This window comes from Vipera ursinii (assembly GCF_947247035.1).
Source record: "Vipera ursinii genome assembly, chromosome: 2".
NCBI lineage: Eukaryota > Metazoa > Chordata > Lepidosauria > Squamata > Viperidae > Vipera > Vipera ursinii.
In genome coordinates, this window is record NC_139513.1 from 253,173,698 (window position 1) to 253,195,344 (window position 21,647).

The window sequence follows — 21,647 nt, forward strand, 5'->3', positions numbered from 1 at the left end:
GTATCAGCACCGAGCACTAGCTGCAGCCTGGTGCTGATCCTGGCGCTTCCGCTGAGCCCTGACAGCCCTGCAGCTCCAGCCGTCTCTCGCTCAAGCTTGTGCGGTGCTGCAACCGGTTCAGCTCATTCCGCTCCCCTGCTACCACTTTTCTAGGATGGTCGCGTACCACCTGCCAGGTGCCAGTGTACCACAGGTGGTACCCGTACCACTGGTTGAAAAGCCCTACACATCCCTGTAAGCCTGGTAAGAGTATAAATAGAGCAACTCACATGCAGTCATATTTAAGCATTATCACAGGCTGAAGGCTAAACAATTACAAATAGAGTTTACATTTGGAATAAACATTTATTGGACTGACTTCAGTCCAGGCATGTGTAGGAAGCGGAATTTGATGAAGGCTAAATTCAAAACTCCATTCTGCTCATTTGAATCTTACATTATTTACATTAGTTATTACTGCAATGTGAAAGTAAACGAATTATCACAATTTTAAAGCAATAAGACAGGAAATATATAGCAACAGTTGTTCTTGTCCATGAGCCAAATCAATAAAATACCATCTGCTTCTTCAACTCCTACAAAAGCAAAAATGAGAACATTTTATGTTAATTTGCATGGCCTTACGTTCCGGGAAACAATGGATAATAAGTATTCTGGTTTGTTTCATGCTATTTTTTCACAATTTCTTTTTCCAGTTTTTCTTTCCTTCTCCCATTAGCACAGATAAAATTTGCTGATACCTTTTCATTCAAGACCCATCAGATCCCTATATACCTATACATATTCTTATTTTCCACCCCCATTCATTTGGAACAGTCAGCGTCTGTCTTTAAATTTCTTATATTTGTTTGTATTTAACATCTAAGATATAGTCCCTCTCCTTACTGCTCCTCCAACAAGTTCTCCATAATTACTCCTCCTGTTTGACTATTTATGTATGGTTTATTTTTCTAAAAATAGTGTTCTTGATTTTTCTAATTTTTGATCACTAATTCTGGTTTAATGAGTTTCTTTTCTTAATTGTCTGAATTCTGCAGCTATTTATACCATGACTCTAGGCTGTAGAGTTCAGTTTTTATCTTTGAATGTTGTAAAAGGGGACGAGATTGCTCAATCATTTGGAAGCCTGCAGATATTTATGTACAGCAATTTAAGATGTTTCCTGACTTCTACTGATTAAACATGCTCTCTTGAACATGCTCTAGTTAGTGATGATAATGGATTAGACTTGTTTTAGCAAAAAAAATGTTGAAGATGAAGAAACAAAAATCTCAGTTTAATTGTATGTTCAGACATCTTTTGCCTTTTCAGTATGGATTCCTAGGGAAAAGTAACTTATAGCTTACAAATTATTGGGTAAATAATTCCATTTGTGGTACTTTTTGATGGCTGTCTGTTAATAGAATTTTAGTAACTCCAGTAAAAGAATCAGTGAAATCTTCAAGGAATTGAAGATTTGAATGCATATTACATTTTTTAAATTACAATAAATACCGTAATTCAAGGAATACAAACATTCTTTTATACCTTAACTATGAAGTAGTTACCGGTAAGTGTTCAAGATGGAAACCTTTAATTCAAATCTATTTTAGTTATAGCTTGAAGATAACAATTTCTTATCCTCAATCCCTCTTCCCTTTTTAATATCTAATTTTGCTTTTTCTTTATTACTCTAAAGGTTAAGAAATATCCTTTGGCTGAGTTTGCACAGATACTTGATTAATTAAAATTTTAGGGGTTTTTTGAGTCTTATGTTTTTGACACTCAGTTCATGTAATTCGTCTGTGATTGTGCAATCATAGAAAATGTCTTACTCCAATAATCAAGTTAAACTTGCTGTGTAAGACTAGCCATTGTGAATTCATGCAGGGTAAAGTAAATAAACACATTATTTATGTTGAGCTTTTGGTGTTTATGTGAGATTAATTTTTTTAAAATTGAGATTCTGGAGCTCTGTGGCAGCCTTCCCAAACCTAACGTTTCCAAGTGTATTGGGACTGCTATCTGAGAAGGATAGTAAATTATAGGGAAGAATGATTTAAAAAAAACAAACTCATATTGCTATTGTGATTAGAATGTAATTTGTCACTCACACAATACAGGCTAAATTTACTTTCAAATAAGACCCTAGTATGACCAAGGCTACAAACCCATGGCTACATCCGAACTTTTTCTACCTATACAGTATCTATGCAAAAATCTAAAAGGCCACACAGAGTTGTCTTGGATGGTGAGATGGACAGCATATAAACTAAATAAATAAATGCAAAATAAAACAAAAACCTTATCTTATATAATAATAATAATAATAATAATAATAATAATAATAATAATAATAATAATAATAACAATAACAATAATAATAACAATAATAATAAATTTGGAAGGGACCTTGGAGGTCATCTAGTCCAACCCCCTGCTCAGGCAGGAAACCTTATACCAATTCAGGCAAATGGCTGTCCAGTCTCTTCTTAAAAACCTCCAGTGTTGGAGCATTCACCACCTCTGGAGGCAGGTTGTTCCACTGGTTAGTTGTTCTAACTGTCAGGAAGTTTCTCCATAGTTCTAGGTTGCTTCTCTCCTTGACTAGTTTCCATCCATTGCTTCTTGTCCTGCCTTCAGGTGCTTTGGAGAATAGCTTGCCTCCCTCTTCTTTGTGGCAGCCCCTGAGATATTGGAACACTGCTATCATGTCACCCCTCACCCTTCTCTTTGTTAAACTACACATACCCAATTCCAGCAACCGTTCCCTATATGTTTTAGCCTCCAGCCCCCTATTTCTTCATTTTATCATGATGTGATTCAGACTCAAATTAAATGAATAGAAATCTTTGGGAGTTTCCTACATTTTATGATGCATACGTGGGCCACCATGGGTACTGAGACATTTCTAATTTCTGTAACTTCTGTAAGGATTTTGCAGATAATGAAAATCTTTTCAGAAATAGCTAGGATTTCAAGAACATGATACAAATACCATTTTGCATAGATGTATTCCTAGACTATAGGAATCTCTCCGACCCTCTATCTAATTAGAAAAAGAATCAAACTACTTTGACAGATGGTAAGATGAAATCTTTTTATTTTTCAACACGTTCAAAACAAAAAGAACCAAAAAGGCAGTCCACATTAACTTTCAACATTAACATAGAATTGCTGCTGACTAACATCGAATCATTATCATACTTCATACTGCTGTGAATATTGATATATATAATTATGGTATCAGTTTATTAGCTGTCATGTTATTTATCTGATCAGCATTTTTTTTTACTTTAACTAAAGGAGGACTGAAGGTAGTATAGAATTTTCTTGTCAGAGTTTAATTTCTGCCAAAAGTTAAAATTACACACACACACAGACACACACATTGATTTTATTAACACATATTCTCAGGTTATTTCTTTTGATAATACAAGTTTAACTTTCATTCTGATTTGGCCTATATGTGGCTGAGCAATACTTTCTTAAGATTAGATATTCTCAGCTTTCCCCGGCCTCTTTCTTTCTGGATGTGTTGCATTTCAGTTTCAAAAATCACTAGTTAGCACATTTAAAGGCCTTTCTGCCAGGAAACTCTGGAAGCAGATCTAGCATATCTGCAGGGCAACAGATTGGGGAATTCTGGTTAAAATATGAAAATAATAATAAATGATGCCAAAGCATATCTTGCTGCTGAAGATACTACTTTTCTCACTGTGGATACAGCTTTGAAACTGTTTGTCAGTTAGTACATTCTGTTTTAAATTATCCTATATTGCTTTGGTATTAAGAACTCTATTCCTTTGGAATGAGAACTTTAACAATAATCACCACTGAGACATAAAATATGTACTTGAAAATTTTCTAACATGACAACATATTAGTATATTACAAATAACAAGGAATTAGGCAAAATTATTAAAATTTTGCTCATATGTAGTATGTTACTGCATTATAGTCATTAAGAAATATGGATAAAGAGATGCAGTTTATTTTATTTGTCATTTTTTAAAATTCACCCATCCTACCCAAAGTGACCCTGGGAGATGTACAGTAAAATCAAGAATTGAATCATTTTGCAAACCCATTAAAACAAGAAGTATGGATAAAAGAAAACCATGAGAAGAAGATGTATTACCAGCAGGCAGGCTCCCTATTACTAGGGAATCCCAAGTGTTGCTGAAAAAAAACCTGTATGTCCTGTATAATTTTGTACAATTTTATCCCATATAGGAAATTGGGCTGCAAAACAATGACAGGTCAGTCACCAAGTGAATTGTTATGGGTGAGTATGAATCTCTGGCTTTCATGAAATGTTGTGTGGTCCATGTCACTGCAGTAATATATATTGCCCAACAGACCACATTTAAAACATTCTGGCTAGTATCCTGTGCGAACATGCCCACCCCAAATCCCCTTTTGTTCTCAAGTATTTTCTAATCTCTGTAAAGTCAGGATTCAAATATATATACTTAAACTTAATTTTTATGGTATAAAAATAAAAAATAATGTTGTCTTAATGTGCTCATAGAAATTATTCTTAGATGCTTGAGAAATGGCTGTGGAAAGATGCTCTCTACATGGGGCTGCCCTTGAAGACCACCCGGAGGCTTCAGCTGGTGCAGAATGCGGCCGCGCGGGTAGTGATGGGAGCATCCCGATACTCCCATATTACACCCCTCCTGCGTGAGCTGCATTGGCTACCAGTTGTCTTCCGGGCGAGATTTAAGGTGCTGGTACTTACCTTTAAAGCCCTACATGGCTTAGGCCCGGGATATTTGCAGGACCGTCTGCTACCGGGGACGACTTCCCATCACCCAGTGCGATCACACAGAGAGGGCCTCCTCAGGGTGCCGTCGGCCAGACAATGTTGGCTGGCGACCCCCAGGGGGAGGGCCTTCTCTGTGGGAGCACCAGCCCTTTGGAACCAACTCCCCCTTGAGCTTCGGATGGCCCCGGACCTCCGGTCCTTTTGCCGCGACCTCAAAACTTTTTTCTTCCATCAGGCTGACCTGGATTGATGATGGATTTTTAAATATGTTTTAATTTTTAACTGTGTAGTTAATTTATTTTGGGGCTGTTATTTAATTCTTTTTTAATTTTTGTATTGTTGTTTTTTATTGTTGTTAGCCGCCCTGAGTCCTTCGGGAGATAGGGCGGCATATAAGTCCCAAAAATAAATAAATTAAATAAATAAATAAATCACAATGAAAGGAACTGGCTAGAAGACTAATTGGGCCCCTTTCCTTTTTCATGATAGAATATTGAAAACTTAATGCATATCTATTTATCTTTTGCTGCTTACCAATATGGCAAATACACCAACCAAATAAATAATATGGAGAGAAAAGAAGCTGGTCATAGTTGGGAAACTTCCAAAGAATTGTACTTAGAAAAGCCATAGCTAGGCTGTATATTCAGGCTCAGAACAGTTGATACCTGAAACCTATAATTGGTAATTCGGGCTGTGCTTGGTATTTTAAGCTGGTATTTGAAAATTTCTGTTTTCACATTGAGGAAGCTAATTGTATAGAGGAAAAATGACAATACATGAAGTAATAAGTCTGAAGATAAATTATATGGGCCTAGAACAGAGTGTTAGGAATAGAAATTGAATTTAGCAAGGGGAATGTTAAAAAAAGAGGAGCTTAAGATAATTTAAAATGCAAGATTCATAAGAATAAGGGGAAAGGAGGTGGTAACTGTCAGGCCTCAAAAACCACAAAAGACAAGTTGACAGTTATTTCTGAACAGTGTTCTTTATTGTTCTTTACCTGTAGACATAAATTTTGCCAAACTATTGATATACTCTAAGAATTGCTAGGGAGGAGCATTCTTAACCTTCTTCTCCCAAATAAATTCTCTAAACTCTGCTGTCTCTTTGCCCTCTAGAATACAGCTCTGAAGTCACTCACATGTAGCAATAAGAAACTGAAATCACTGTTGTTGTTGTTAGCTGCGAAGTCGTGTCCGACCCATCGCGACCCTATGGACAACATTCCTCCCGGCCCTGTCCTCTACCATCTTCTGGAGTCCATTTAAGCTCACGCCTACTGCTTTAGTGACTCCATCCAGCCACCTCATTCTCTGTCGTCCCCTTCTTCTATTGCCCTCGATCTTTCCCAGCATTAGGCTCTTCTCCAGTGAGTCCTTCCTTCTCATTAGGTGGCCAAAGTATTTGAGTTTTAGCTTCAAGATCTGGCCTTCTAAAGAGCAGTCGGGATTGATCTCCTCTAGGACTGACCGGTTTGATCGCCTTGCAGTCCAAGGGACTCGCAGGAGTCTTCTCCAGCACCATAGTTCAAAGGCCTCAATTCTTTGGCGCTCAGCCTTTCTTATGGTCCAACTTTCGCTGCCATACATTGCAACTTGGAAGACCATAGCCTTGACTATACGCACTTCTGTTGACAGGGTGATGTCTCTGCTTTTTAGTGTGCTGTCTAGATTTGCCATGGCTTTCCTCCCCAGGAGCAAGCGTCTTTTAATTTCTTGGCTACAGTCCCCATCTGCAGTGATCTTGGAGCCCAGGAAAATAAAATCTGTCACTACCTCCATTTCTTCCCCATCTATTTGCCAGGAATTGAGAGTGCCAGATGCCATGATCTTGGTTTTCTTAATGTTAAGTTTCAACCCAAGTTTTGCACTCTCCTTCTTAACCCGCAACAAGAGGCTCTTTGGTTCTTCTTCACTTTCTGCCATTAGAGTGGTATCATCTGCGTATCTTAGGTTGTTGATATTTCTTCCGGCAATCTTAATTCCAACTTTTGATTCATCTAGCCCTGCCTTTCTCATGATGTGCTCTGCATATAAGTTAAATAGGCAGGGCGACAGTATACAGCCTTGCCGGACTCCTTTCCCAATTTTGAACCAATCAGTGGTTCCATGTCCAGTTCTCACTGTTGCTTCTTGACTCGCATATAGGTTTCTCAAGAGACAAATAAGATGGTCTGGTATGCCCATCTCTTTAAGAACTTGCCACAGTTTGTTATGATCCACACAATCAAAGGCTTTAGCATAGTCAATGAAGCAGAAGTAGATGTTTTTCTGGAACTCCCTAGCTTTCTCCATGATCCAGCGTATGTTGGCAATTTGATCTCTAGTTCCTCTGCCTCTTCGAAATCCTGCCTATACTTCTGGTAGTTCTCGATCCACATACTGCTGAAGTCTAGCTTGTAGGATTTTAAGCATGACTTTACTAGCATGAGAAATGAGTGCAATAGTGCGATAGTTTGAACATTCTTTGGCACTGCCTTTCTTTGGAATTGGAATGTAAACTGATCTTTTCCAATCCTGTGGCCACTGTTGAGTTTTCCAAATTTGCTGGCAAATTGAGTGTAGCACTTTTACTGCATTGTCTTTTAAGATTTTGAATAGCTCAGCTGGAATACTGTCACCTCCACTAGCTTTGTTGTTGCTCAGCTTTTCTAAGGCCCACTTCACTTCACATTCTAGGATGTCTGGCTCGAGGTCAGTGACTACATGTGATCTAAGGTTACTGTTGCATTTATAAAAAACATAATACTCCACACGGAAACTTTATTTAACTTCATTTTCATTATTCTTCAATGAAATTTCATTTTAATATATGCCGATTAATGTACATTCAAAGTGACAATAAAGTTATTCTTCTTATTATTATTCTATTCTAAATTCCTAACAGGGAAAAGTAGCAAAAGAGAATAGAAGAAGGTACATAAAGACGTGTGTGTGTGTGTGTGTGTGTGTGTGTGTGTGTGTGTATGCTGCTGCAATAAAATAAAAAAGGCAAATATTGTTTATAGCTACATAAACACAGAAAATAAATAACCAAGCCAATTCAATACATTACCTCATTTACAGAAAAATGAAAACTGTAATAAAATTATCTCTATTTTGAACATTTTATGAACAGATGCTAAGCTAAGATAGTTCATTTTTATTGTTTTCAAAAAGAGATCACTTGGAAAATACCAGAATTTGATTTCACTATGTACAAAAGACAGTGAACAGACAAAATACTTATTTGATTTTTCTCTTCAGTTTTCTTCTCTTTGTTGCAAAATGGGTTTTAGCTGGAAAGTGAAGGTGGAAATATATGAACACTTTTGATCATAGTGTGTTCTCTCAGCTTTTAGAAATAAGTTAGACACAGAAACAATTTAAAAAGCAGCTTATTAAAAAGGATGAAAAAGATATTCTAAAATGGAAGCAAATAACTCATCCCAGAAAAAAAATATTATTATACACAGTCATTAAAACACTATCTACAGCAGACATGTCAAACTTGCGATGTCACGTGACGTCGTGAGACATATCGGGACTATTTCGCCATTGCTGGCAATGGGGTGAGCGAGGCTTCTGATCTATAGTTTCATTATTCATTACTCATTCACTCATTCAAATCAGGAAGGGAAAAAAATCCAATAGTTTTAATCTTGTGGGAATTCAATGTATCAAAATCCAATCTGAATTACCCATCTGTTTGCTTCAGAACTTAAATATATCACATTCAATTTGAAAGAATTAGGTTCAAGAAGAATAATATGTGGCTCTCTTAAGCCCAAACTAAGGCTTTAGGTACATGGTGCACAAAAATCCATCTGTCCAAAACACTCATCTAAATGAAAGGTGTATATTTAATATTGCTAACTAAAGTTCTATAAAAGTATGAACAATGGTTTCTGGTATATGGATAGATAGATTTATTCCTCTCTAAAAACAGAAAACAGCATCTTTCCAGATTTTGCAGTCAGCAAGAAAGACTTGAATTCAGATAAAGTGTGACTAACCTTGATCAAATCAGATAACTTTATTGTGGTCCTTAACCAGCAGAAGATCAACCCTGATTATCTAATTAGATGCAAAGAATGACCAAACTACAATTTGCCCTTGGATACCATGGCTCAAGATTGTAATCATGTGGATTATGTATACTAGATAGGCAGTTAGGTTCCATCTCAAGAATCATCCGGCTCAGCATACCATAAAAATAAATCCATTGATGATGACACTGGTAGAAAAGTATTTCTGATTAATTTTATTTTAAGATCATAAGACATCTTCTTGTACATCAGCTGAGGTCATGTTTCAGTCTGACAGGACATGGTCTCTTTAAAATGCAGTTAGCCATCCTTCTATGTCCTATTAGTAAGGTTGCATTAAAGGACTTGCAGTTTTTATTACTGTAGGAAGAGTATATTGTATAACCTCATTGCTGAAGGCAGTCTATGATACAAAAGCTCTTGGACAAGCAGCACATGTGGCTGAAAAGTCAGCTATGATAGGGCTTCTTATCACTTGAGATTTACAAAGATTGTTTGCCTGGAACTTTGCTCCCCAATATTTGCAAGTGAATCAGCAGGAATATCAGAAGTTAAAAAGACTAGGCTCCCTTTATGCAATGATGTTTGTATTATCTATGAATAGGCAGTGTAATTTTAGTTTAAATAAAAATTCTGAATTTTCTTCTCTTCCCCACCTTCCCGAAAATACAGAAGCTGACAGCTATAAGATTGTGATGTCTCATTTTTTTTGTATGACTCATTACTCAGAAATGTCATAGTAGTTGGCTGTAAGAGCAACAACATAATGCAACATTAAGTGCCTTTTGGGAATCGTGTAGCAGCCTTGCACCTACAGGAAAAGAGAAAGGATGGTTGGAGTGGAATGAGGGTGTCCTAAAAAAAACAACTCTCCTCTCCACTAAGTTCCAGTCCCCTCCCTTCCTGTTCCCAATCACTGTATTGCCAGATGGAAGGACTTGTAGCTGACGAACCAGCAAATGAGCTTATTCGCTTGTCAACTGCAGTCAATTTTGTATAGTCAGCTAGAAAGTCACCAGATTCTGGTTGTATTCACACAATATGTTCATCCATATTTAACTGAACCATGGTTTACTCAATCAGTTCCATGGGTCTGCACACATATTGAACACCAAATTAATTACATTGGCTGAATGAGCACAAAATACTGAAACACAATCTAGGCAAACATTTTAGTTTTCCATATTGTGCAAACCTTCATGCAAACAAAAGCCAATTAGGTTAAGTGAGCAAGCATACTCAGCAACCACAATTAAGCCTGCCAAGACCTATACCGGATCTATACAATACATTAAGCCCCTGGGGTTTAATTAATTATTCTATTTGCTGGATTTTCCCAACAGACTGAACCATAAAGCATAAACCAATGGCCTGGATCCTGCAAACACAGCTACTTGTCTACGTCTCAAAAAATATACTTTCCAGAGTGCTTGGCATGTTTTGATGCTAGAGGGGCAGAATTTGACCTCCTACTCAGTTCTAGCCTCATCAGCATAATGCCAGGATAAACTTTTTATATCTACACGTTGGTATTATGAGGTAGCATCCATCCCTAATAGGCCTTCTTGGACATTGGGTTTGTATGACATACATGACCACAAACAAGGCAACCATTTCATATTGAGCAGTGTGTTGGGACACAACCTGTGTGATTAGGTAATGGGTTAACCATGTGTTCTCCGAACTCAGGTAATTGCTTCAACAAATTGGTCATGACAAAGTTGTGTAAATGCTGCAAGGGTGATGAGCGCTACCGACTAAACCAGGGGTCTTCAAACTTGGCCCTTTTATGACTTGTGGACTTCAACTCCCAGAATTCCTCAGCCAGACAAGCTGGCTGAGGAATTCTGGGAATTGAAGTCCACAAGTCATAAAAGGGCCAAGTTTGAAGACCCCTGGACTAAACGAAAACCTAAAGATAAGGTTTCACAGTCAGGTTGACGCACGCTGCATTTACCTTTAATTTTCTACCGCCGCCTGGGAAAGCCAAGGGAAGTCATCAAAACAATTAAAAAACTAACGTTAGAATATTTCGGATATGCGATGGGACCCCCAGAAAAATACGGTACACTCCATTTAATCCTCGAAGGAAAGATCGAAGGCAAACGAAGCCCAGGCAGAAGAAGAACATCACGGCTTCCAAATCTTAAGGGACTGGTTTGGGCAAAAACTCAGCAGCCCTTTTTCGTGCGGCTGCTGCTAAAAACAGGCTCGCCAACCTCCGATAACGGAGACGGCGCAAGAAGCAGCCTTCTTCTGAAGCGCGCAAACAACTCGAAGAGGAACTTTTGCCAAGTCGTACAACTCCGAACTTACACCGCAAAGCACCGTTCTTCCACACCGATGACGTTTAGCTCTGCCTATTTTCTTAATACGCTATACCAGCGTTTCCCAACCTTAGGAACTTGAAGATGCGTGGACTTCAACTCCCAGAATTCCCCAGCCAGCTATGCTGGCTGGGGAATTCTGGGAGTTGAAGTCCACGCATCTTCAAGTTCCTAAGGTTGGGAAACGCTGCGCTATACTACTTACTCCGGTCCTGTTCTTTTTACGTGGGGGTGGGTGGGGTGGAGGAAGGATTTTTAACGCCGCCACACGGTCATCGTTTTTATTCTGCCCCACCCTTCCCCTGCAAAGCGAGTCTGCGCGGCCGGTGGAGACAGGCGACCTCCTCGAAGAGGAAAAAGTCAGGCGCGGCGGACCGAAACTTCGGTCGCGTTTTTTTTTTTTACTCTTCCTGCCATGCTCCACGCCGCGGCTCATCTCTTCGTCGCGGCCGACGCACCGAGAGCGGGAGCCCTCCGGCCGCCCAGCCCTTGAAGCGGCCGCCAGCTGCGATAGGGAACAAGTGCAGCCCCTTGCCTCGGGCCGACTGGGCTGAAGTCGCCGCCGCCGCCGCCGTGCGCGGCTGCTCTTCCTGCCTCCGCGCTTGCAGCGGCCACGGGCGGCTGGTTTGGTGGAAAAGGAGGAGGCGGAGGCGGAGGAGGAGAAGGGAGGGAGGCGGGGAGAAGAGAATGGCAGCAGCCAAGGAGCCCGGAGCGGCACCAGCAACAGGGAGCAAGGCCGGCGAGGGGGAGCCGCCGCCGCCGCCGTCGTCCTTCCAGAGCCGCCTGTGGAGGAGCCTGCAGCTGGGAGGCAAAGGCAAAGGCAAAGGCAGCGGCAAAGCGGGAGCCGAACGCCGCAGTGCGGAGACCTCGCCGTCGCTTCCTCGGAGCCACGCCATGGAGCAGCCGGCCAAGGCAGACTTGTTAACGGGCGGCGGCGGCGGCGCCGCCAGATGGGCCGGGTTGAGGCGTCGAAAGCACGTGCTGGACCGCGTCTTCTCGTCGTCTCAGCCCAACTTGTGCTGCTCTTCGGCCGAGCCCCTGGAGGCCGGGAGCGCCGAGGCCGGCTCTGCGCTGCGCCGCCTCCGCGAGCATCTCCTTCCCCATCCCCAAGGCAAAGGGGGTCAGCGGCCCGGCCGGGGGCCCGACGAGCCGGCCGCCTCTTCCTCGCCGCTCCCCTCGGCGGCTACCCCAGAAAAGGACAGGCTAGGCGGGGATGGAGCCCTCCGAGCCGAGGCGCGGGGGGAGCCTCCGCAGCAGCAGCAGCCCCGACTCGGGGCTCACCTGTCCCATCAGAAGAGCTCTTCTCTGCCCGGCAGCACCGCCTGTCTGGAGCAGTTGCTTCAAGATTCGTCCGCCAAGGGCAAAGCCAAAGGGCCGGAGGGCAGCGGCAGCCCGGCGGGGAGCCCTCGTTCTTCGAAGATATTACAGGCAGGTGCTTTACGGTGTTTCTTTTGCAGCGGGGGTGGGTGGGGTTGTTGAAGCAGTTATCTGGTTTCCTTTAGCTCAGTCTCAGCAGGTTTGAGATGTGTGGACCAGGCTGGCTGGGGAATTCTGGGAATGAAAGTGCCCACAACTTCTTAAAGTTGCTGACAGAGAATAGTTGTTTCCCCAAGTCTTTTGTGGGGGCAGGGGCGGGGTTGGGTGGGTGGGTGGGTGGGAAGAGGAATGGGATGCTAAGAAAAAAAAGATGGAAGTAGTACAGCTGGTCCTCGACTTACAACCACAATTAAGCCCAAAATTTCTGTTGCTAAGTGAAACATTTGTTAAGTGAATTTTGTCCAATTTTACATCTTTTCTTGCCACTGTTGTTAATAATAATAATAATAATAATAATAATAATAATAATAATAATAATAATAATAATAATAATAATAATAATAATAATAATAATTTTATTTATATACCGCCCTTCTCCCGAAGGACTCAGGGCGGTGAACAGGGCAAATATATAAAAATACAAAAATACAAAAGTTAAAAAAGAATTAAATACAATGCCCAAACTAAAACAGTAAATACATATATTAAAAAACAACAATAAAATCCCAAACCCATCCCCCCATCAGGCCAGGCCGGCTTGTTCGAATAAGTGCGTCTTCAGATCCCGTCGGAAGGAGCGAAGGTTGGGCGCCATCCGGAGCTCGACCGGCAACCGATTCCATAAATCCGGGGCGCCCACAGAGAAGGCCCTCCCCCTGGGGGCCACCAGACAACATTCTCTGACCGGTGGCACCCTGAGGAGGCCCTCTCTGTGGGAATGCACAGGGCGGACGGAAGTTGATGCCGGCAGCAGGTGATCCCTGAGGTACTCTGGACCCATGCCATGTAGGGCCTTGAACACCATTACCAGTGAATCACTGCAGTTCTTAAGTTAGTAATATGGTTGTTCGGTGAATCTGGCTTCCTCTTTGGCTTTGCCTGTCAGGTCACAAAAGGTGATCACGTAATCCCAGGAGCTTGCAACTCTCATAAATATGAGTCAGTTGTCAAGCATCTGAATTTTGATCATGTGACCGTGGGGATGGTGCAGTAAGTGTGAAAAACTGTCATGTCAATATTTTCAGTGCTGTTGTAATCTTAAATGGTCACTAAATGAACTGTTGTAAGTTAAAGACTACCTGTATTGAGAAAATATAGAGTTCCTAATAGAAAATCAGTTTGTTGACTGTCCCTTAAAAATGTTGTGAACTGCAACTATATTACAAGACTGCCCCCAAATAAGTTGTGTTAACTTTCCTGTTCTTTCTGTTCTTCCTGCCCTCCTCTGAATTATACACTTCAAGAAAACTGATGAGCAGCTGTCATTTACTTTTTCTAACGCAAAGGGAAGGATTTGTATGTTTGTTATTTCACTCCTGGTTCCATAAGACATTCCACACAGATCCAGGTTTTCTACCTGATATAGAGAAAAGGCTACCAATGGTTTTACTGCGTTTAATATAAGAGGCATTTTACCAGTGTGTTACAGTTGCTGCCTGTGAGTTTCCCCTGGGGTGTCTTGGTTGACTGATACAACAACTGAATGGTGACCTTATACCTGTCAAGCATGATAGTCCTTATATGTAGGATGTACAATTTGCTCTACTTTAAGTTTTAAAAAGGTTCAAAAATTCAACCTTGGCAAAGATATAATCTATAGTCTAATAAGAGTATGTACTTGGTTTGTGTATGTAACATTTAAGGGAAGTGATTAGGTAAATAACGTTTTAGAATTTGTGAAATATTTGTAAAAGCTCCCTTATTTAGCCAGAGTGTGTGGTAGTATGCCATATATCCTTCCGAGGTAGGTAAAATGAGGACCCAGATTGTTGGGGGCAATAAGCTGACTTTGTAATAATGCCGCTTGGGGGGGGGGGGCGAAAGCCCTAATAAGCAGGCATATACATAGAATGAAGGCTATTGCTAAGCACATTGATTTGTGCTTTTTAGATTGTAAGCCGCCCTGAGTCTTCGGAGAAGGGCGGGATATAAATGGGATTAAAATAAAAAAATAAAAATATGATCTATCCAAAGAACCAGTGGTAGTTTACAGGTGACTTAGCATGCTCATGTTTCCTGTGAGTGAGATGAAACATTGCACACCTAGAATTCTTGGCACACGCTTCAATTGATTCCCCCCCCCCCAGCAGTGTAGTATCTAAAGTAGCCATCAGAAAGCATAATTTTCTGTTGCTTTGTAATCTAAGTACAGGTAGTCCTCAACTTACAACAGTTCACTTAATGACAGTTCAAAGTTACAGCAGCACTGAAAAAAGTGACTTATGACTTTTTCACATTTATGACCATTGTAGCATCCCCGTGGTCCCGTGATTTACATTTGGATGGGTTGAAGGAAAAGTCTTAATCATGGTTCAGTCCAAGCTGGGAATAAACATGGCGACTGCTTTAGAAAGAAGGTTGCAGTTTATTGAAGAGGAGAGCCAGACAGAAAGATGGCTCTGGAAGAAAAGAAAAAGAGCACATGTAGGGAGTGGGTTTATATACTCTCTGGGGCTCTTGAGGTTGTTTCCTGTTCCTGTTTGAGGCTTTGTATTTCCTGTGTCATATACCGGTAGTTTGACCTGAGTCTGAGTGTGTCTTTCTGGTATTCTGATGGTGGTGGGTTAATCCTATTATGTCCGAAAGGTCAATCCTGCTTCCCTGGGGTTGTGGCTGATGACTCTTAGATTTTTTGTCTTGATTCTAGGGATCTTTCTTCCTAATCCTAGTTTCCTGACTCCAGTCTTTTTGACAAGATTATCTCATCTGCAATTCTGCAGACTTGGTTTCTGTTTGGGACAGAGAGACTTGGGGGCAGGGTTGGTTTCTGCTTTTAAAATCCTTTAGGGAAATATATTCTGCCTTTTAAATATTTCCAAAAATATTTCTTTCTCTGGGAGGGGGGCTGACTTCCCACAGATGCTTCACAACTAACTGACATGTATGACAATTACAGTGTCTCAGGGTCATGTGATCATCTTTTGCAACTTCTACAAGCAAAGTCATTGGGATAACCAGATTCACTTAACAACCATGTTACTAATTTAACAACTGCAGTGATTCACTTAACAATTGCGGCAAGAAAAGTTGTCACAAATTTCTCACTTAGCAACATAAATTTTGGGGTCAGTTGTGGCTGTAGGTTGAGGACTACCTGTATAGACATTTTGTCTTGCCCTTCGCGATCGAACTACAGCTGAACGTTTAGGTTTCTTGACTGGGTATTGATTTTTAACTTATTTGGAAGCAACAAGATGGAAATCCATCTTAGTTGCTTAGTTTAGTTGCCCTTGCTGGTGAAAAGGCCCAGCTGGAAATGATTGGGCAATCTGTGCCAGTCTTCAGTCAGCATTCCTAGACTGTTCATAAGACAAGCACCGAATAAAGAAAATAGGTTTATATAATACCTGAGCCAAATCAAATCCATGCCTCTGCGAAATGTGCAGACGTAGTCTCAGTGTTGTTCAGAGTGCGGCAAAGTATTTTTATGTAAGTGCTAACAAATTGCCTAAGTAAAATTTAAATCTGTAGATGCCCTCGGATAAACTGTATTTCAGATGAATGTACTTCATCCTTACAACCTTAAATCTACATATTTATTACTGATAATGTAGCAGTGCCCAGGGTTGTTGGAAGACTTTGGATGGTAGCTGCAAGGTTCCTTTCTGACAGCATGATTAGTCATGCCCTATTTCTTAGCACATTGTCTTGGAAGTGAGCCCAGTTGATTGCAGAGCACCCGCCTGTAGACATAAATAAGGTTATAGCTATACTTTGTGGCATTGTTTTGTTTATGTTGTTACCCTTTAAGAATTAAGTTTTATTTGTGGATCTAGCCATGTATAGTTTACAACCATATTTCTCTGCATTACTTGATTTAGCCTACTTGGTATAATTAAAAAGAAAGCAAATGTCCAAGGTTTTAGCATTTTTTTAAAAAGCTGGACCTATAAGATGGATGGCAAAAAAGAGTCAAATGAGACAGCAGCATAAGACTGCCTTGACATTGTATGATAAAGGTATACTTTTTAAATAAATGGTACTAGTACTACCAGCAGTATGTGGATCGAGAACTACCAGAAGTACAGGCAGGATTTCGAAGAGGCAGAGGAACTAGAGATCAAATTGCTAACATATGCTGGATCATGGAGAAAGCTAGAGAGTTCCAGAAAAACATCTACTTCTGCTTCATTGACTATGCTAAAGCCTTTGATTGTGTGGATCATAACAAACTGTGGCAAGTTCTTAAAGAGATGGGCGTACCAGACCATCTTATTTGTCTCTTGAGAAACCTATATGTGGGCCAAGAAGCAACAGTGAGAACTGGACACGGAACCACGGATTGGTTCAAAATTGGGAAAGGAGTCCGGCAAGGCTGTATACTGTCACCCTTCTTATTTAACTTATATGCAGAGCACATCATGAGAAAGGCAGGGCTAGATGAATCAAAAGTTGGAATTGAGATTGCCAGAAGAAATATCAACAACCTAAGATATGCAGATGATACCACTCTAATGGCAGAAAGTGAAGAGGAACTAAAGAGCCTCTTGTGGCAAGTGAAGAAGGAGAGTGCAAAACTTGGGTTGAAACTAAACATTAAGAAAACCAAGATCATGGCATCCGGCCCTCTCAATTCCTGGCAAATAGATGGGGAAGAAATGGAGATAGTGACAGATTTTATTTTCCTGGGCTCCAAGATCACTGCAGATGGGGACTGCAGCCAAGAAATTAAAAGACGCTTGCTCCTTGGGAGGAAAGCCATGGCAAATCTAGACAGCACACTAAAAAGCAGAGATATCACCCTGTCAACAAAAGTGCGTATAGTCAAGGCTATGGTCTTCCCAGTTGCAATGTATGGCAGTGAAAGTTGGACCGTAAAAAAGGCTGAGCACCAAAGAATTGAGGCCTTTGAACTGTGGTGCTGGAGAAGACTCTTGTGAGTCCCTCGGACTGCAAGGCGATCAAACCGGTCAGTCCTAGAGGAGATCAACCCTGTCTGCTCTTTAGAAGGCCAGATCCTGAAGCTAAAACTCAAATACTTTGGCCACCTAATGAGAAGGAAGGACTCACTGGAGAAGAGCCTAATGCTGGGAAAGATTGAGGGCAATAGAAGAAGGGGACGACAGAGAATGAGGTGGCTGGATGGAGTCACTGAAGCAGTAGGCGTGAGCTTTAATGGACTCCAGAAGATGGTAGAGGACAGGAAGGCCTGGAGGAACGTTGTCCATAGGGTCGCAATGGGTCGGACATGACTTCGCAGCTAACAACAACAACAACTAGTTGCATTGCCGTTTTTTTAAAATTCCTCATTCTCTCAAACATAATTTATTAGCCCTTTTGCTTTTTCCTAATACCTGTGTGGTTACAAAAATCAATTATAGCAACTGCATTTGTGCACTTTTTATTTTTGTGGAGATAACTTGATAGCTGAATGCATAAACATTTTGCAAGTCTTTGTTGAAAGTTTTGTAGGCATTGTCAAAGCAATGGGAGTTGAATTTCAAGTATTAGTTCTCTAAAGTAATAAAAAGGTTGAGAGAATTGCAAGTCTGTTACATATGTAATTTACTCAGTTTTAATAGGTGTACAAAGATGATATTAATTACATGGCTATAAATTAAGAGACTTTGGATGATAATTATAAGGGGAAAGGAACTCTAAATTGTTCTGTTTTTGACACTACATAGTAACAGGTATAATATATAACATGGGATAAAACCCAGTAATATAACTACGCATGGAATATGGGAGCAACATACATGAAATAACATGCATCAAGAATAAAAATTGAATTTATAGAGTAACACTTCACTTTCAATATTTTCAAATAATTATTTTTACCATTTGTGAAAGGACATAATTATACAACTTCTATAAAAATGATGCAAATTAAATAAAAGGTCAAATAAAAATGGACACAAATCGCATAATTTGACTTTCTTCATTAATAATTGTTTTTAGAAACTAGGACTACAGATTTCAAAGTTGAAGCAATTGGTTTGGTGAGCTCTAGTTCTTTTGAGTTCAAAGTTTAATGGAGTGGTATTTTAAATTCATTATTTATTGTTTTTAAATATGCCTTTCTACTTGATTGGACAGTAAACATAATGAGTAATTAAAATATATAGAAAAGATTTTTTTAAAATTGAAATGAATGGTAAAGTTAGCTGTTAAAAGTCTCCTCTTTTGCAAAGGAGAAATACAGTTTCAAAAGAAGTATATTTCACAGACTTAGTGCAGCAGAAAAAGGTGCTCTTCTAAGCAGCAGATAAAGAACCCTAATTGGGAGAGGCATTTTCAATTTTGCCCCTTTTTGAATATTAGCAACCAAATGTGCTTGCAATGGATTGGTCGGTCATACAGTTGGACCTTTAGTTATTTAAAATTTAAATAATTAAATGATATAACTTAAAGTATATTCTACCCATCATTCAACTTCATTGTCCTCATATTTAGAGACTAGTAACTTTCTTAATTTTAATATGAAGTTAAGAGAGTGGCTGGCCTCTTTAAATTAAATTTGGAAGATGGGGCAACCCTTTCCTTATATTTTTGTTTAGTATATTTGGATTTTATCTTGGTAATTGAAACACCAAATATAACCACCCCCCTCATCTTTGAACTTGGGCTTTTTTTTAAGCTGAAAGATAAGGGAATATGGGGGTTACCAATTTAAAAGAGGTAAGTGAAGCTCTGCAGAAAATAATGCTATCTTGGAATAAGAAGCTAAATTTGCAGGAGACATTGCATGCATAGTCTTGCATAAGACTGATGGAAGAACCAGAAAACATGGTTTTGTCATTTGGCATACAGATCTGGCGAGGTTGATGGAGAGCCTGCTAAGTGGATGTATTTTTAGGAAGATGAATGGTGCTCTTCTGTTGTTCATGTTTTTATGATTTCAGTAGTTTCATTTTTAATTATTTTTGTGGTTATGTTTGGCAAATTTTGTATTTTCTGGATTTTTAACTTTGTAAGTTGCCCAGGGTCATGGTAGGGAGATGGGCAGCTATATAAATTTAATAAATAACTTTGCCAAATAAAAATTTTACTATATGATTGGCTTTCTTTTTCTGTATCAATTTTAATCAGCATGAATAACAAGACAAATCTATGAAACAACTTGAACATAACAATTTTTACAGTCTATTTTCAGGGTTCCTTTTCAATTTGCTGTTGCATGCAAAATGTTGCAGTTATAAATAGGCTTACTCACAAACAGTAATTACAGTACAGATGTGCTATTCATTTCATATGAGCAGATAAACTTGGAACTGAATTCTCCCACTAGGGCAGGGGTAGGCAACCTCGGCTCTTTTATGACTCATGGACTTCAACTCCCAGAATTCCTGAGTCAGCATAGCTGACTCAGGAATTCTGGGAGTTGAAGTCCATGAGTCATAAAAGAGCCGAGGTTGCCTACCCCTGTACTAGGGTAATCAAACTTGATATTCTGCACATAACTAATATACAAGAAAGTACTTATTTTCTTTCTGGAATATATTCATGTTAGATAGGTTCATTAGCAATGAATGAAAAGGATGTATTTTTGAGAAAGAAAAAACAGTGACAGAGCATTATATTGTTGCTCTTCCATTCTGTAGCACAGAATTCTATTGTTACTGACACACATTTTGATACGGAGTGGGTTTGTTTATTTTCTGTGTAGTTGTAAATTTGTAATTGGTTTTTATTATGATCATGAACTTGAGGTGGGAAACAAAATCCAGTAAAAGCAATAAAATTGTGTAAAATTTCAACATAGGCAAAATCAGAACACCAAGATAGCAATAACAAAATACAGATTCAGTCTTAGGTGTTGAAACTTTATAAACATGTGTTTTAAAAGTTACTTGGAAGTAAGATCTGTTAATACTAGTGAGACTTTATAATAAACAGGATAGGATTGACAAATTCAAGGACTTAGGGAGTGTAGACAACAGAGTTATTAGTATGGATAGATATAAAAATAACTGCCATGGGTGAAACTTTGAACCAGATTTCTCATAAAAGACAATATGGTGATGTATTTTTTCACAGTACAATCTGTATGCATGTGCTAACATTGCAAACAGACTGGTGGTGATAGGCGATTTCTCAAAACTTAAATGAGTTAACTTTGTTTTTTTTCCCTTAAGAATTCTTGGCTCTTAAAAATCACATCAATTTTGAATGGAGTTGAATGGAATTTGTTTAACACAAATTCCAATGATAGAGCTGAGCTGAAATGTTTAGCAATCTTTAGAAAAATCTTCTTTGGAAAAAGAAAAAAGGAAAGCTTTTGTATAGCGGCTCCTAGAAATGCATAATATTTTCCCTATTTTAGAAAGTATGTCCGATTGATTGCATTTTGTGATGTAATTCACAGCTCAACAGTTGTGCATAAAATATATACGATATCAATAAGACGGCAGGACAATAATAGCAAAACAGATCAACATTACCCTAAAAATACCTGTGATCATTAGTAGAGGAATTAGAAAGAGTATCTGGTACCCGTATATCTAGAGCAAAACAGTACCGTAATTAGAATTTTTTGACCCATGATCTCTTAATTGTAGCATTTGAATTAGATTTCTAGAATATCATTGACTGAAGTGATTGACTGAAATATCATTGACTGAAATGATAACCCTTCCGTATATAGTGAAAAAATTGTGCATGGATCACTTTATTATGATAGATTTCAACACAGCACTGATAGAGTTCCATGCATCTAACTCGGTTCAGATAAAAATGCATGTAAGTTTTGTAGCTTCCCCTTCATGCTTTTTTCAAATCAAAGGTTATATTATAGAGTTACAGCTGTTGAATCAGCCCAGATACAAAGCTAAAATAGCTAAATAAATTAAATTTAAAAATTAAAAATAAAATGAAGTAAAATAAAATATGCTAAGTAAATAGAAAGCATATATTTGTCCAGAGTACTTGTCAAAAACCTGGATTTTAAGAAACAAGATTTGTTCCCTAATTAATTTTACACATAATTGTTTTTTCTAAAAAAGCATGTAGCATCAAAGACAGATGCCTAAATTCAGAATAATATGTGATTATGTAAGAT

General features: G+C 39.3%; 1 protein-coding gene across 1 annotated transcript in view; it reads left to right on the forward strand.

The window, feature by feature from the left end:
* Positions 1-11,797: 11,797 nt before the first annotated feature.
* Positions 11,798-21,647, forward strand: part of MCTP1 (multiple C2 and transmembrane domain containing 1) — a gene marked incomplete at both ends in the record, with an annotated part of 162,850 nt that continues 153,000 nt past the window's right edge. The window contains one exon of the mRNA XM_083353508.1: positions 11,798-12,538. Within this exon, the coding sequence (XP_083209634.1) occupies positions 11,798-12,538 (741 nt within the window). The remainder of the gene's footprint in view (positions 12,539-21,647) is intronic.